The 18,322-nt window shown below is 35.0% G+C and overlaps 2 protein-coding genes across 11 annotated transcripts in view; one reads left to right on the forward strand and one right to left on the reverse strand.

Moving 5' to 3' along the window:
* Positions 1-17,467, forward strand: part of HSF2 (heat shock transcription factor 2) — a 40,902-nt gene extending 23,435 nt beyond the window's left edge. For 2 of the 10 annotated variants that reach the window (XM_072832267.1, XM_072832305.1), the window contains exons 9-13: positions 220-459; positions 1,045-1,150; positions 5,409-5,462; positions 8,175-8,259; positions 8,698-9,707. In XM_072832267.1, coding sequence (XP_072688368.1) covers positions 220-459; positions 1,045-1,150; positions 5,409-5,462; positions 8,175-8,259; positions 8,698-8,990 — 778 coding nt within the window. In that variant the 3' untranslated portion in view covers positions 8,991-9,707. Of the gene's footprint in view, positions 1-219; positions 460-1,044; positions 1,151-5,408; positions 5,463-8,174; positions 8,260-8,697; positions 9,708-11,025; positions 11,232-13,926; positions 13,998-16,989 lie in introns of those variants that run through there. The other 8 variants (XM_072832291.1, XM_072832283.1, XM_072832298.1 and 5 more) reach the window with 8 other exon arrangements.
* The window catches only part of SERINC1 (serine incorporator 1), a 32,137-nt gene continuing 27,718 nt past the window's right edge, over positions 13,904-18,322 (reverse strand). The window contains exons 8-10 of the mRNA XM_072832337.1: positions 17,439-17,583; positions 17,106-17,336; positions 13,904-15,504 (exon numbers count right to left, since the gene is read on the reverse strand). Coding sequence (XP_072688438.1) covers positions 15,369-15,504; positions 17,106-17,336; positions 17,439-17,583 — 512 coding nt within the window. The 3' untranslated portion in view covers positions 13,904-15,368. The remainder of the gene's footprint in view (positions 15,505-17,105; positions 17,337-17,438; positions 17,584-18,322) is intronic.

Genomic DNA, 18,322 nt, shown 5'->3' on the forward strand with positions numbered 1-18,322 from the left:
TTCTGATTTTTTAATTTTGGAGTTAAACATCTTTAATTGATTCTTTGTGGTCTCATCATATGGTGAATCAATATTTGTGATTAAGGTGACTCACCCAAGAAATTTGTGCCTTTTGATACGTGTTTTGGGGAGAAGGTTTCCATGAAGAATGAATGGACAAATTAATTTATTGAATGTGTTTGAAAATATAATTGGTTCTTTCTCATATTGCTGATCTAGCTGTAGCCAGTACCCTGATATTGTCATTGTTGAAGATGACAATGAAGATGAGTATGCACCTGTCATTCAGAGTGGAGATCAGAATGAACCAGCCAGAGAATCCCTAAGTTCAGGCAGTGATGGCACCAGTCCTCTCATGTCTAGTGCTGTCCAGCTAAATGGCTCATCCAGTCTGACCACAGAAGATCCTGTGACCATGATGGATTCCATTTTAAATGATAACATCAATCTTTTGGGAAAGTGAGTGCTCATCCAGATGTTATCTGAGTTTATTTGCTTGCTTTGTTTACTTCACATGTTCTATTTTCTTTGAATGATCTTCTTTTCAGATTATGAACCCACGTAACTTTCTTTGTTTTAGTCAGGGCTAAGTTCTGCAAATTTTTTTTTGAGAGGGATTTAATCATCTCAAGAATAGTCTTGAGATTTTCCTGGCAATTCCTTAGATTTCTTTAATGAGATACTTGTTTTGAATATTCATAAAGTGTGTGTGTGTATTTGTGTTTTATCAGGGCTATAGAATAAGATAATCTCTGTTAAGGGACTTATAAGAAAACCAGAAATTAGTAGCAATTACCAATAATAAGTTAAATATTTTATAATTTATAGGGTAGAGGAAAAAAGATAAATCAGATGGTTGTCACAATCTTTTTTTCTGTAAATATTAAAGTTTTGTGTAAAAGCTGTGAGTTCTTAGTAGACCACATTTTTGGGAATCTCAAATACTGAATAGGATCTCTTACGATTAAGAATTTTGTAATGTGAGTTTAAATGTAAAAACAAGGAAACCCAGTATTTGATATTTTTTTAATATTTTTTCCTTAGGGTTGAGCTGTTGGATTATCTTGACAGTATTGATTGCAGCTTAGAGGACTTTCAAGCCATGCTGTCGGGAAGACAGTTTAGCATAGACCCAGATCTCCTGGTTGATGTAGGTACTTTGAATACTTCTTGCTATACTGGCAGTTTGTGTATTTATGTATACTGTTTATAGATCACATCATTTTCTTGTATTCTCACTATTTTTGCATTTTCTTTTTTTAAAATGAATGATTTTGTGTACTAGAAACAATGAGCAGATGGTTCAAGACAGTGAAGGAGGTTGATCACTACCCATTTCTGAATAGTAGTTCAGTTAATCCTCCTATAACAACATATCAATTCTGTTCAACAGTGCTGCTAAATCCAGGCCTTTTCTGGACTTGTGGCTGTGTTTTGTTTTGCTCTAGAATAAATTGTCGCTCAATAGAAATTGGTGGAAATTTAGTAATAGAATTACTTAGCCAGGAAATAGCATGAAGACACTTTCTAAGACTTTGGGAATTAATGTTTTCTAATCAAATGAACTATATTTTATTATATTTGCTATATTTTTAAAATTTTTATGTCCTGAGTCCTAAGGTTATCCTGTTCCAGTCCGTACCACCACCTATATGAACATGACTCCCAATGTTGTCTGGACTGTGAATCCTATCTACCATTTCTGGCATTAATTTTCTTGCTCTCTTACCTCTTGCTCCTACCACTCCTCTCTCCCTTACTGTGGCTTGGTCCTATCCAGATGAAATTTGTGTATTGTTCTCTCCCTGATTTCCATTTTCTGTTGTGATATGTTTTTCTGCCCTGAAAAGCTTTGTCGCTCCTTTTGTTGTTGTTGTTGCATTTTTCTGCCTTAAAATGCAGCTTTTCTCATGTCAAAATATTCTCTTATCCTTTTAAGAGCTTCTCAGTGAGGCTAAAAGGAATTAGTCCTTTATTGCTCTTTAATCTTATTAATATACCACCTTATCATTCTGCTTCTCAGTCTTTGTCAGTATGCACGATTTGATTATCTTTTACAAACCATCAGTATGTGACAGGATGGATTTCCCTTTCTTTGAAGATTTCTTTTTCATACTGGCTTATGTTACCATCTTAAGTGAATTCAATATCCACGCTAATGACCTGCTTTAATTTGTTAATAGTAATTTGGCAGCCCTTCTTGATTCTATCATTCTTTGTTCCCAGTCTGAATCCATGGACCTTTTAGGATAGCTGTCCCCTGGATCATAAAAAAGGAAATAAAATTCCATAATCCTGACCCTCTGCAAATCCTTGCAGTCTTCAATTAGATGATTTTAATTTAAGCTTGGAACATTTATCATACTCTTCTGTCCCCAAAACCTCATCTAGCCAGCTCCTCCCTATTCATAGAAGATAATCACCATACCCTGGGTCTCTGGTAAGCTGTGGAATCTTCTTTTTTTTTTTTTTTTTTTTGTGGAATCTTCTTTCTTAGAGGAAGTGCTTACTTTCTCTTTAAAGTTTATTTGTAAACCTGCCCTCTGCCTCTCTCTTTTTCTATCTCTGTCCTTGATCTTTCCCATCTCGCTTCAGTGGACACAGATTTCCATCTTAAACATTTTGATGTGTTGCTCTGCTCATTTACCATTTTGCTTCTCTCATCATTTCACTACAAAACTTTAGAAATGAGTAGCTATATTTGTTACTTCTTTTTTACCCTATATTTCTTTTTGAAACCCTGCATTGTCTTGCTTTTTTACTCTAAGCCTGTGCTGCCTTGGTTTATCCATAGTGGGCTACGTTTGTTTTTGTTTTTTATGTCAGGCCATTGGGCTAGTAGGTTTATTCTGAATCAGATTTGGGCTTCATTTGGCTCATGTCACTTACTAGTTCTGATACTAACGTTGGGAAATTTTACTTCTCTTGTTCAGTTTCCCCATCTGTTAAATGCGGCTAATGCTTAACACAAAGCGCTCTTGTGGGGATTATAAATAATTAGTGCTATTATTATTAATACTGGTTACTTTTGACAATGGAACTACTTCTGTTAATTCTAGAGGCACTGGACTTTGGTTTTTTCCCCCGGTCTTCCTAGCTAATCTCTGTTTACTCTAAGAGCTTTTCTTTTTCCTGTAGTTTTCTACTTGTATTTCCCAAGGTAACCATTCTTTTAGCTTTTTATTTGTTCTGAGTCTCTTCTTTTTCTATCCTTCCTCTTTGAAGGGATTTTGGTTCTATGATTGCTCTCAAATTTTTATCTCTACCTCTTAATATCTTTTTAAAGTAAACTTGGATTCTAATTCCATGCCTTTGGGATCAGCAGTTAAGAAGATCTTGTTAAGATCTTGTCTTAGATTGTGTTTAACACAAACTTTTCTTTATTCTCTAAACTAGCTATACTTCTCAGCTTTCTCAGCTTTCTTATTTTTTTGTAGTGGTATCAGACTTCTCTCTACTCACTAGGATAATAATCACTGAGTCATTTTGGTTTCCTTATCTTTATCTCATTGTTCATCAAGTCCTGTGTATTTTCAAAAATAGCACTCGTAAATCATCCCTACTTTCTGTTGCCTCCTTCATCCAAGACCTTCATTATTTCATCCTTGAATTATACTGTATTGTAAAAATGTAAAATTGCATATGCCTATGCATCCATAGGTTGCCTTTTTCTCTGAGATGGCAAAGATGGTAAGGACATGAATAAGGTATGCTGAGGAGTTTATGGGTTCTCTACAGAGTTCAGTTCTGAGTGACCCAGTGTGGAGTCAGCAGGAGAGGCCTGGCCTTAGGATTCAACTAGTGTCACTCATGTATGATCTACTTTTTTTTTTGCTTCACATTATACATCTGCTGGGAATACATGAAGGTATCCCTGATTTAGTGGGTGGCATGAGTGGGGCAAAGAAGGAGTGAGGAGCTTATACTCTACAGATGTTACTTTCAGTAGGGATCAAATATGGTCAGGCTCAGAGGCAGTGATGAGACGAACCTGGCAGAGATTGGCAGTCATGTATGGTTAACTGCTCTTAAGGATCTGAGTCTCTTCCTTTTCATTTATCAGTAGATAATATGAAAGGGGGAAAAGTTAAGAAAAGGAAGAGCTGGGAATATTTTTAGGACAATCATGAAAATGGAACTTTAAGGAGAGGAATCAGTGTCTAGAGACAGTGGAGGAGGGATCTATCTGCATTTCATTATATCCTGTGAACCATTTTGTGTTCATTCTCATAAAATGCTTTAATCATTGCTCAGGGCTTTTTCAGGCCTCTTACTGCTGACAGAATGTGGTCTTATCCTCTTACCAATTTTGTTCTACTTCTTGAACTTTATGTATACAGCTTATTATTCAACTCAGAACTTTCATATTATTTGGATTGGTCATCTTGTCTGTTGCTAGAACTTCCCCCTCAACCTTCTTCTCTATGGTTGCTCGTGCTATAATTTTTTCTCCCTCCATTCTCTCCTTTCCAAGTCCTAACCATTCTCCAGGGACTGATACACGTTGGATAGCTTCATCAACACTTTTTGTTTCGTGTGTGTGTGTGTGTGTGGTTTTCTCCTTTCTCTTCTTAGTACTTTTGATCCCCATCATCAATTAGTATTTTAATACTGGATTGTATCTGATCATATGTTACTATTTGACGTTGTTCTTGTCTTTTAGATTGTGAGCTCCTGGAGAGCAGGAATAGTGTCTTCATCTTGTATTCTTCATGATGTCAATTATTTCTTAGATGTTCAATAAATCCTTGTGGAATAAATGACTTTGAAGCTTATGACTTAAAAGTTATGTCTGTAAATTGGCTGGACCAAGGGGTTTAGTGAGCAGTGGTCTTAGTATTTACGTCTTCTGTTGCTAGGCAAGGTAAAAAGAACCAACAAGGAAGTAAGTATGCTATTTGGTCAGAGGACTCTGAGGTGTAATTTAGAAGCCACCATTGTAGAGCAGATTCTATAAATTTCTCACATAATTAGCAGGTAGAGAAGGTTTACTGTCAAGGCAAGGGACTCAGCCCTGGATGCCACTTAAAGCCAAAGGCATTTAGAGAGAAAGTAATCATAAGGAAATGAAGGAGAGGCGAAGTTGGCCAAACCATCATTTTCTTAAGTGATTTACCCCAATGTTTTATTTTATTTACTTTATTTATTTATTTTTTTTCCGTAAGGTCCCCCCACTGTTTTATAGAGACATTCTTACAACTTCTGACGCATGGGCTAGCTTGCTCTGCTTTTATATGTTTTTCTTTCTTTCCTGCTTTTCTCTTTCAAACTTGTTTTACTGTATGAAAACTTCCTAGTGCAGGAGCTACATTTCTTCACCCAACATGGCTGTATAAAAATTTTGAACACACAGTTAATTCTTTTTTAATATTTTTTAAACTTATCATCTTTCTTGTTTGGTCTTTCAGCTTTTCACTAGTTCTGTGCAGATGAATTCCACAGATTACATCAATAATACAAAAGTAAGTTTTAATTCATGTTGCTCAGGACCCATAGCTGTAAGAATCTGAGAAAAAGTCCTAGTAAGTAGACAGCAGTATGACTCCCAGTTACAAAAAGCATTTTATATTCTTACCTTATATATGTGGTCAAGATAGTAAAATTTTAGATGAAAAATGAGCTTTTGGTTATGAGGTGAGTCATTGCCCAATTCTGTAGGCATTTGTGTGATTAACTGTCAGTGTGAAATCAGCCATTAAGGTGCTGGGAGATCAACTGACTTAAACTTGGCATGTTCAGGTGTATCACTGAAACAAATTATTAAAATATTTCTTCATGTTTTATGTACTTCAGTTTACATTCTTATTCCTCCGTAAACAGCTTCTCGGCATTTTTTTATTGAAAATTCACGGGTACCCATATTTTTTAAGTTCCTTCATTTTATTAGCATGCAACTAAAGCTCAGGGATTTGAACTAATTTGTACTAATTGTAGGTAAGGCAGGTTGAAACAATGAAGTGTGGGCTTTCAACATTTTTTTTTAAGTAATTTTTTTTTTTTTTAATTTTCTTGGACTTACAGGATTTCCAGTTAGAATTAGCAAATGTTGACAGGAAATTCTTTAGAACTGGTTTTTAATGAATAGTAAGGACAATGTGAAGTTGTTACGAGCAGATTGATTAGAATCATTCTGTTGCTTTGTATATGGTTTATTGTCTTAAATAGGTGTATACTCAGTTTATTGAATACCAAGGTGTAAATCAAGTCTTCTGTACAAAATCTAGATTAGTGGACTTAAAATTTTATCTTGGTTCTTGTTCTTTGTTGTCAAAAAATGAACACTTAAATATAAGTGTTTAGAGTGAGGGGTAGAATTTATCTGACTAATGTCATGTGTGAGGATAGCCTGACCAGATTTTTTCTGCATATTCGAAGTTATAGCCTGGGTAACTTCGAGTTGAAAGAATTTGTGAATTTGAGGTTGATTATACATTCAGTATTTGGATAATTTTTATCAGGGGTTAGCATACTTTTATAAAGGCCAGCTGGTAAATACTTTCAGTTTTGCAGGCCATATGTTCTCTGTCACAACTGCATAGTGCTCTAATTATAGCGTAACAGCAGCCATAGACAATACATAAAAGAATGAGTATGGCTGTGTTTCAGTAAAACTTTATTTACAAAGACAGGCAGCATGCTGAATTTGGCATGTGGACCACAGTTTGCTTGGATTTATACTGTAAGGTTCTGTGGATCACCTCAACACACTGGGTTTCACTAAATATGGTATTATTAAATGTTAGGTCATAAGGTGAATGAATGCATATCGTGCATTCTTGCATTCAGTTAGTGAATTTACTGCACTGTTTATTGCTACACATTGAGTCATTCTTTATTCTTGGATTATATCCTCTTTATTCCAAAACCAATAGCTTAAATGCATTTCTCAGGAATAGCAGTTAAACAGCAAATTGCATATTATAGTACTATAAAAAAATTTGAGAATGACTTTTCATTATAGTTCTAAAATCTAGATTAAGGTTTTCAAATAATTGGCACATCAACTGCCATTCCCTTGCTCATGACAGGTATTATATTAACATAAATTACAACACTCTTTCCTAATAAATCAGGTTACTTGTATTCTTCAGTAGAGCAATCTAAGTGGCCACTACTAATGAGTAAGAATTTGCATGGAAAACCCCTTTTCATTCCTGGTTCTCATGTTTTGGAATAAAAGTAGCATCCTTGGAAACTGCCTATTTTAAAAAGTAAAAAATAAAGATTTTATTATTGCATTAATGTTTTTTTTTTGTGATTGCTAAATGAAAAATGTTTTTATGTATATTTTTGGAAAGGTTTAGTTTATTATATCTTGGGGCCATTGTTATTTCTGAATCTGGAAACTTGTACTGCTTCATTTTATAATGATTTTATGATGAATATGAGGTAATCACAGGATATAGTATGTTTTTTACACCATTTAAACTTAACCAGCAAGCAACTGTCTGGAACTTACGGCTATTTAGGGAAAATTATGAACCTCTGCACCTCAGTTTTGAACATTATTGAAAAGAGCATTGAAGAACTAAACAAAATTAAAGGTTTAATCCCCTTTGCAATCAGATGTGAGGAGAGAAGACAATGGTTCAAAGAAGCAATTTAAATGACAGAAAAGAACTGAAAGAGTCTCAAAGGAAATGAAGAAACTTCACCTCAACTTTGAGGCTTCCAAATATAGAGATAATAGTTTTAAGGATATCACCATGTAATCCTGACCTACTCTAAAAATGTTCACTATGCTAAATATTCTGTTTGTGAATGAAGAGAAATAAGTAATATACATTTTTAATCAAAGCTGTTTAAGATGAGTTTAATTGTTTAAAGAATCATCTGTTAGTTTGAAACCAGCCATCTTTGATTCATTTCCATCTTTTACCTGTGACGGTGCGGTCTGTTCTTTTGAAATGCCCCCTCTTTTCATACTTAACTGTCATCCTAGTTCAGGTTCTTTATTTCATCCGCTTGATGACAGCAGGAGTTTTCTTAACCAGTCTTACCTATTCAAATCTGTTTCTCTTTCTAGTTCATCCTTCCTGGTGCTTTCCCCCTTCACCTGTATTTCAAATAACACATCAGTGCTCACATACTGTATCAGTTTTTTATTTTTTGCCATTATTAGGAATATATAAAATATGAAACAAGAATTTTTTATATTATTTTTTCTCTTTTAGTCTGAGAATAAAGGATTAGAAACTACCAAGAACAATGTAGTTCAGCCAGTTTCAGAAGAGGGAAGAAAATCTAAACCCAAAACAGGTAGGTATAAATGTAGTATTAGTTTTTACAGATTTTTAAAATTAAAGAGTCCTACATAGAAAGTAATGTGAGCCAAGGAAAGTCTTGCCATACTTAACGATTGAACACAGAATGTACTGTTCTCAGTTCTGTGCATAACGTATCAAGGTTTCAGCTTATAGAGAAAATTAAATTGGTGAGGTACTAGTTTAAGTCCTTTTTAAAAAAATTAACTTTAGGAGAACTTAAAGAACTCTATCTTAATAGTTGGAATAACAAGACTTAACTTTTCTGACTAGTACATTTTAAAATTTACTGACACCAAAGTATCATATTTCTTGTTTGGGTGTATAAGGGTACTGATTGCATATATGCACAGCTGTTTCCATTTTTTCCACCTTCAGCTTGAACTCTGTATAAGCTGGTGATAAAAGAGCATTTTTCTAATCTTTATTATAGATAAGCAGCTTATCCAGTACACTGCCTTTCCACTTCTTGCATTCCTCGATGGGAACCCTGCTTCTACTGTTGAACAGGGAAGTACAGCATCATCAGAAGTTATGTCCTCTGTAGATAAACCCATAGAAGTTGATGAGCTTCTGGATAGCAGCCTAGATCCAGAGCCAACCCAAAGTAAGCTTGTTCGCCTGGAGCCATTGACTGAAGCCGAAGCTAGTGAAGCCACACTGTTTTATTTATGTGAACTTGCTCCTGCACCTCTGGATAGTGATATGCCACTTTTAGATAGTTAAATCCCCAAGAAGTGGACTCTACATGTATATATTCATCAAAATGATGAACTATTTATTTTAAAGTATCATTTGGTACTTTTTTTTGTAAATTGCTTTGTTTTGTTTAATCAGATACTGTGGAATCAAAAGCACCTTTTGCTTTTCTTACTTACACACTCTTGCAAAGCTTTCAGATGTTACTCAGCTACGTAGGTACATAAGACTTAATGCACATTGTTGGCATATCTTTAAGTTGGATTCAAATGGCCATTTTTCTCCAGTTGTAGTAACTTGGATTTCTTTTTTACATATATGCCCATTAACCCCAGTTAAACTTTTGTTTGTTTTACTTGTTTGATGCTGTCTGTTTGCATTGAGTGTTAAGTCACTAGAACTAATGGTAGAACTCTTAAAGCTTTATCTGTTCCAGTTACTTTTATTAAATATTTTTCACTTGGCTTATTTTTAAAACTGGGAACATAAAGTGCCTGTATCTTGTAAAACTTCATTTGTCTCTCTTGTTCAGAGAAGTTCATTCATGTTCAACAGGAAAGGCAAAGTATACATGAGTGCTTGCTGTCAGATATGGCTCCAGCTCCACATACGTAGAAAGAAGGGGATGGGATGGCATCAACACCATCCATCTCGTTGGACTAGTTTTAAGTAAAAGTTTTCTGATTTGTTTGTGTTTTTTTGAACCATACTATTTAGTAAAATAAATATAATGAATGTTGCGTACTAGTGTCTGTTATGTGTCTTCTTTAGAGGTGACACCCACATAATTTTTTTTTTCCTTTTTATAGGAAGTAGGTAGGCTTAAATTGTAAACTGTCTGTTGTCCATTGAGTCATACCAAGAAATTTGTGCCCCATCTCAAGAGATAGACTGTGTGTATTACAACAAGGAAGGAATATAAGGTCTCTAAACTTAATGTGTTTTAAAGTTCTGTGTTAAAAGTTATACTCGCTTGCTTTCTATATTTCTAATAAAGAACCAAGAGAAGTATGCCTCTCATTGTCCCAAATGAGGTAAGAACATTATCACTGGATGCCACCCAAAGGCCTGTGATTTTTGCCCCTAGAGAGAGAAACAGTTAAGTCACTTTATCCTTTTGGACCAGTTGTTCAAGAGGCTTACAGAGGCTTAATGCAAGGCGGGCACCTCTTTTATCAAGTTGAATTCCACCTTCAGGCACAAGGGTGGAAGCAGTGCAGTTTATATTTGAATACAAATTAAAATAGGGCCTTCCTCTTGGCCATATTCCGTCTCTTAATATCTTGGAATTTCTCTTACTATGATGTAGAAATTCAAAGTAAAGCCTAGCACAGAGAAATAGGAAACCCTTCCTTAGCAGATCTTTAAAACATTGGACTCTGACCGTGGCATCTTGGTGAACTAATTCAAGTCCCCAGAGGTTTCTGCATAAGCTATAGAGATCACTTTCCTGGAGGTTGTTAAGGTCTGTACAAGAATTTAGAGCTGAGAGGAGAAATAACTTTAGAGATGTTCTTATTCCCTTCTCTTCTTCAGTGTGGAATGATAAAATTTCTTCTCCTTGGGGATATTTTGGAGCTTTAAAAGTATTCTAAAAATCTTGCAAAACTTCATACTTTGTAGTACTTTTTAAGTTTAAAAAATTAAAAATTTTCATCTTTAGTTGGAAGTTATATTTTTAAATGCTAATATTAACACCATCCTAAATTTAATTGTTACTGTTTAAAAATACAATTATGTGCTGTTTAAATGTATCTAGAGGAATCTGTAAATACCATAGTGATTTGATATCCATTCATCATCCATTCCACTTCTCCCAAAGAATTTTATCTTGATTTTATTACATGTCAAAGTCCTACATTGAAGATAGTGTCACACTTCTCAACAACTAAATTTGAAATTATTTCCTATAACAGTAAGATTCTAAGCATTACGGAAGTTTGTCTCCAATTATATACAATTCACTAAAGCAGTCTAATTATCCAAGGCATTTTCTCTGTCATGCAGTTAGATTTATTTCCACCTTTGTAAACAAGGTGGCTGTGTAATTGAATTCTGACAGATAAATCAGAAGTGATGTACAGAACTTCCAGATCTGGTCTGTGAAAACCTCCCCTCTGCAATCCTCCTTGCTCTTTCACCCCTTCACTAGCTTGATGCAGAGGAGTATGTGGCTTCTGAGTATTCATTCAAGAAGAAATTTGGCTTCCTGAATCACAGCTTAGAAGAGAGCCACCCATCAATCTTGGACACCATTGTAGACTTCAGGTGAGTAGGGCACAAAAACTATTATGTTCTGTCTTTGGATTTTTTTTTTTTTTGGTTGGTCAGTGTTCACTAATAAAAGATTCAAATTTTGGTAAACATAAGTAAAATGTTATCAGAAATACATTTTTTAGTGAGAAGGTCTTGATGGGAGTTTTCCCCCCATTTTTTTTTGTATCTGAGGGTGAAGATTATCAGTGTAAAAGCATCAATTTCATTCCTTTTTGTTTCCATAGGCGTAGAACTCTTGAAAACATGATGGAAGGAATTTTGTCACAGCAGTATCCCTCAGTCCTTTGAACTCCTTCAGAATTATATACCAGAACTATTATTTTATGATTTAGTAGCTGGGGATTTATAATTAGATCATCATTCAAAACAAAAAAATACCTGAATTGCAAAAAGATTTTTCCCCCCTTTCATTCTTTCTCACCAATACACAAAATTTTATATATTGAGTGTTCAAGATTTTATCCAGATTGGTAAGATTCAGAATGCAGCTTTGTTAAATGTGAAAAGTAACTGTTAAGAGGGATGATGCCTTGATGTCCTTAAGGCATCTTTTCAGGCAGATCCAACCTCAGGAAGGAGTTAACAAGGAAATTGAAGATTGGAAACTGATTTCTCTAAAAACTCTTGTTTACCAAAGGAAGTCTCTGTAGTGTCTGGAAAACAAGTACCACAGTATGAAGACTGAGTAGCCCTCCTCCCCACCCCATCTTCATCCCCTTTATAACTTACTTTCGCTTAAGGGGGTATAAGTATCACCATCAGAAATGGTGTAGGACAAAAAGCTGAATGTTCTTAAGGTGCGTCACTATGTTTTCATAGGGATGGTATACTCAGCTGACCAGAGGCTTAAGTGTGAAAATAGTCTGTAGACTGGGAAAATGACAAAATGATATTTCATTGTGGACATACGTAGGATGTTTAAGAATTAGAGCCTAAATGTTCAAGGACACATGAAATATCTTTTGAGAATTGGTTGCTTATTAGGCCATAAAGCAAATCACATTTCATGCAATTGGTGTCAGACTAAAGTACAAATAAGCTAGGCTTTAGTTTGGAGTGCTGCCATGGTATTTTGATAGAGTGATCTTCATTTGGGTTTACTGCTTTTCCCATTATTAACAGGAGTTAATGGGTTTGGGAGAAAGACCACAGGGGTGAAGTGCCATTTTCAACATTTATCAAAGTATCCTATTGATTATTTTTCTGGAGAAACCTAATACACTTCACTAAAAAAAGGAACAAAAGTGTCCTCTTTATCTTACATCTTAGAACACAGAAAAATCAAGTGTGTACAAGAATGGAGCATCTGCCCAGTAAACGGGGATGCTTTCAGAGGTGTTACGGGGGCAGTCCAAGTTTAACATAAAGGAACTATAACACTGTGAAAACTGAAGCATGTAAAGTCTTTGAAAAATTGAAACTAATCAAAATTAACCATTTTTGATCTTCAAAAGACTGTTCAGATGGTAAGACCAGGATACAGACTAGGACAAAGTTTGCAAACCACCTATCTGATAAAGGATGAGTAACTCTCAAAACTCAACAAATTATAATAAAAAAACCATCCAACTAGAAAATAGCCAGAAGGCATGAACAGACATTTTACTGAGGACATACAGATGGCAAATAAGCACATGAAAAGATAGTAAACATCATCAGCCATTTGGGAAAGGCAAATTAAAACCAGAGAGATGATATTCCTATCAGAATGGCTAAAGTAAGTAGTGACACCAAATGCTGGCAAGGATGCAAAGAAACTGAATTGTTTGTGCAACGATGGTGTGAACATTGGAAGATGGCAGTTTCTGTAAAACTGCTCAGCCCATCCACAAGGATTCTTCTGTTCATCCCTGGTTCCAAAGAACCACTGATCTCCATTCCTTGAAAGCATATAATCAATGAAATTATACTTCTGTGTAACCTTTTGGGATTGGCTTTTTAAAATCCAATTTCATACTTCCCTGGAGAGCCAGTCAGGTTGGTTTGTGTACGAAACAGTTCATTCCGGTTTTATTGTTTAGTAGTAGTCCATGATAGAGATGTACCACTATGTGTTTAAACATTCACCAGTTGAAGGACTTTGGGGTTTACAGTTTGACTATTGCAAAAAAAGCAAGGAACCATCATTCATATATACGCTTTTGTGTGAACCTAAGATTTTACTGAGTAAATAAGTTTTACATTGTCTTGCCTATAGTATTGGAGATATCATACCATTTTAAATGAATTATTAAAGTACACTAAATGGTAACTCAGCTGAAATGGCACTTTGTTACTTTTTTGGGGCGGGGCGGGGGGAGGCGGTAAGGGACTTTTTATACTGTCACATGTCAGCATCCATTTGCAACTTAGGAAAAAAAAAAGCCTACAGGACACAGCAGATGTAGAATATTTATCAAATGAATTAAAAGTAGTCTCCAAACTAAACTGGCCCATTTACTAAAGGTTCTTCAAAGAACATCACTTTTAATTACGTGAGATTCCAACTTCAAGGGTTATTTACAGAGGCCCAAAAGGACCTTTAAAACGATTCAGTTTTTCAGGACACAAAATGGACAGCTTAACCTTCTTGTTTTAGGTTCTTTTGTATACAGGAAAAAAAGTAGGTCTGAGTATTATAGCTACCTAAATTTGAGTTGCTAAAGAATTAATATACCACACACTTTCTCTGAATTCATTTATTTAGAGATAGAACACAGCCATTCAAAATGATGGAATACAATATCAACACACAGAGAATAAAGTTGGGGAATTATGGTGAGTTGTTATATATTTCATTTACATTAATAAATACCCTTAAAAGAAGCAAATGTAGATTTTAAGATCCATTAAGACACTAATAACATGTACAAGTAACTAAGTTTCTAAGTTAACTGTCATACTGATTGATTTTTCAGATTGTAAGACTATAATTAAACTATATATTTCAATTAGATGGCAGCAAAGACAAAAGCATTTTAAACATCATCTCAACTGTATAATGTACTATAAGCAGTTTATATTCTGTAGCATTCCATCCATCATTCTCCTGGCCTCAGTTTATGGGTAGATGCCAAGCTGGACACCAGCAAATCACCTAACAAATTATCCACCACTAATAAGGTGTAAAATCTATTGAATGCCAAAAAAAATGCCAGCTACTTTGGGAAAATTTGGGATTTCCCAGCTTGGCCACTGATTAACTATCTGAGCTTCTTGAGCTTCAGTACCTTCATTTTTAAAATGAAGGACTGGATAAGATTTTATCTAAGTATCTCCTGAGGCTTGGTATATTGCAGTTCTGTCCTGTCCTGTCAAAAGTTTACCACCTTTGATTTTCAAAATGAACTTTCAAAGCGATTTTCAACAACTGACTTCTAACCCATGATTATCTTTTTCAAAAGCTTGGTCTAAATCCTTCAAAGTTCCTAACATCTCCACTGAACCTATATTTTTGCATGTGTTTAAGTGACCAAAAACAAAGTTGGTATGTTGCTGTGAAAGGCCATGCCTACCCAGGGAAGATTATGATTTATGATCTAACTTTAACCCACTATCATGATCTTTCTGTGAAGCCTGTGTCTCAATTCCCATAATTTACACTGTTGTCCATCAAACACTCCCTACCTATACAACTTCCTTATCTTCACATCAAGGGAAAAACCTGAAAAGATTTTTCAGACTGGCATATGAGCAACTTGTTTATACATTCTACAACAGCCATGTACTTTGCCATCTCTTGTAGGGCAAGGCATCAAATATTTCAAAAGGCAGCTATACATTTCCTTTTATACTTTCTAAAACAGCTTAGGTACTAGCACAATTTAAAAGTCAAACTGTCAAGCAGTTTTGTTTTTACTCAGTTTCATAGGCACAGAGCTAAGGATAAACCTAACAATGTCCATTTTTCCTAAGTCACCACCAGACTCTTACTAAATCTCTCCTTTTGTAATTCATTCTAACACACGTATCAATGTGCTTGGCAAGAATACAATGAATAAAATGGCAAGCGATAAAATCTAGTTCATGCCAGAACACTGGAGAAGTTACATGGGAAGCACACATACACAACTTTACAAAAGTTGGGAATACTGTTAATCTCAAACAAGCAATGATCAAAGTGGGACTTTCATGCCAGAAGTCCTGTTCTCAATCAAAATCACGATTTGTAAGGACAAGTGGTGCCACTAGTGTCCAAACATATAACACAATGCCGATCCAACTAGAAGAGATTTTCACCCAGACTGCTGTCCACTGACTTTTCATCTCACGAGAAGGCTCATACCTAAAATTTAAGAAAAAAGGGGAAGCGGTTATCAGCCATCACACATAGCTTTACTTCAAATGTGTTCTTCGTATACAATTTTTGATAAGAGACAGCTGCTGGGCTAATCTGTTGCCCTGCTTGCTATACTACTTTAATAGCTAATGTGAAGGTAAATATCAATTAAAGGAATAAAGGAAATCAGCTTCCGAATTAGTTCTTTTACTAATACAAGGTCTTTACGTACAGGTCCCCACTTTCCGAAAGTTTGTATTAGGCCACTTTACTTTTACAAAAAAACCTACATAAGGTGTAAACAGCTTTTCTCTTAAAAGTAAAATTTCTCGTGTTTCTTTCATGTAGCAAAAAAAGGTACTAAACTGTAGATCTTTCATAAAAATGAATTCGTATAATACAAGCATTAAGAAAGTAGGGGGGAACCTGTATTTCTGGCTTAGTAGTTCTGAGCAGAGAAATGGAGTGTGGATAAGAGTATTGTTATAAAAGACTTATCAATCCTGCCTCGTGAAAAAGTATAATCTTTTCAAAGTGTATATGGGAACCACTCTCCCACCTTCAGCCTTTTCAGATTTAAGAGATTGGGACGGAAATACATGCCCAATTTATCTGGTTTTTGTGCAAATGAAAAATACCAAAAATATTTTTCATTTAAAAAAGATTTTGTTTTTCAGTAATCTCTGAAGCATGGGGCTCAAACTCACAACCCTGAGGATCAGTCGCATGCTTCTCTGACTGAGCCAGCCAGGGGCCCCCAATCTAAAGTCTTAACGTTTACTATTATCTGACAGTCAAAGCTGTGAATTACTGAGGACTACACGGATTCTTTATCACTTAATAGGCTGCAGTGTAGGGATTTTAAAAAATACATGCCAGTAAAGTCTCTCAAAATGAAGAATACTCTTTTACCTACATCTTTTTTTTACATTTTTAACTAAATCTTTTATCTACATTTTTTTTCTGGTATTCAAAGTCTTCTTACAAATTAAGGATATTCTGCATTAAAAATGATTAAAAACAGAACTGTCCAAACCATATAGTTCTATTTGAATCTTAAATTGAATTTATCCATAATCATTTTGACAAAATTAGAAATTTTTGAAAACAAAATATATAAACTACCTTCCTATTACTATAGATTTATAGATTGTGAAGTGATAAAGAAAAGCATAAATTACAGCTATGAAGAGTTCTAAGGATCCAATCTTAGAGTAGCCATTTATCTTTATCTACATTAATGTATTTCCACCTCAATTCTGAAAACTTAAGTGCTTTTAACAACAGTTTGAACAAAAGGAAAGATTACAGTGTCAAAAAAAATAAAAACATTGTGTTGGATCAACTATCAACATGGTAATTCTATTTCTATATGTTAATTTCATGAAGCTTTCTATTTTAATTTCTTCAAGATTGGGAAGTATTTCACTATTAACGCCAAAGCAAGGAAGTAAAAGTACGTTTCTCATACTGATCTCATTATTCATGTAGATGTAAATTTTGAAATACCCTGGAGGAGAAAAAGTACTTCCTACCACATGTTTTGCAATGGAATCATGAAAAACATCAAAATTTCCACATGCAGAGTTTTCATGAAATATAATTACCTGTACCAGTTGGTAAGGGTCATCATGATATAAAGTGAAGCCAAGAAAAGCATGAAGTGAAAGAAGGAGTAACTATAAGTAACACCATCCCTTTCATTATCTACAGCTCGGTGAACATCATCTCCATCCTCCAGTGACCCATCACTTCTGGCTCCACCATCTTCTATTAATGTTGATTCATCACTGGTTAGAGTCAATTTATTAACCTGACTGTTGTTTGAAGTGCGGATGCTGCATGAAAGTTAAGGAAGAGAGAAGGAAAAAGGGTATTTTTAAAAAAATGATTTTTATACGAATGGCTAAGATTTCTTGTTAATCCACAATTTTTCTTACCTTGAATAAAACACACACAATAAAAAGAGGATCAGTCCTATAATTCCTTGAGCATGCCACCACTGGACGGACTGCCCCTCCTTTGGGATAGTGCTTGTTGTATTGTACCCAATTATGCTTAGTAGACTTGGGTTGCAATTAGTTTCTGTAATGTAAATTAAGGTCAAATTAAAATGTCAGAATAGTATAAAAAGTAATTTATTTTTCAGGGCCTAGTTACATTTCTTTAAAACGCTTTATGTCCTTGCATATTCAAAAAATTTTCCTGGAAAATGGTACAAGTGCAAGAAAAAAATACTTGGAGATAAGTATTTGTTAATGATGAGACCTTTGAAATACTATAGTGCTGATTTTACAGAAATGCCCAGAAAAACCAAGTAATTTCATTTTTTTTTTAAAGATTTTATTTATTCATGAGAGAGAGAGAGAGGCAGAGACACAGGCAGAGGGAGAAGCAGACTCCACGCAGGGAGCCTGATGTGGGACTCGATCCCGGGTCTCCAGTATCAAGCCCTGGACCAAAGGCAGGCGCTAAACCGCTGAGCCACCCAGGGATCCCCCAAGTAATTTCATTTTAAACCTCAAGTGAAAACGAGGGTATTAAACATAGGTGAAATTTAGATGAGCTCTCCTAAGTATAATAAAATTCAGGGCAGCCCGGGTGGCTCAGTGATTTAGCGCCACCTTCAGTCTTATAATTTTGTTAGTGAAATAAACAAAATGAAAACATACACAGTGATAAATCAAACATAAAAACGGTATTATTTCCATACTGTTTATTCCTCTAGAGGCTTTTCTTTTTTGAAAGACGGATTTATTTTAGAAAAAGGGAGGGAAAGTGAGAACAAGAGAGTGTGCCTCCCCAGCCCCACCTCCCCAGAGAG

Source organism: Canis lupus, chromosome 1 (assembly GCF_048164855.1).
Source record: "Canis lupus baileyi chromosome 1, mCanLup2.hap1, whole genome shotgun sequence".
Taxonomy (NCBI): Eukaryota; Metazoa; Chordata; class Mammalia; order Carnivora; family Canidae; genus Canis; species Canis lupus.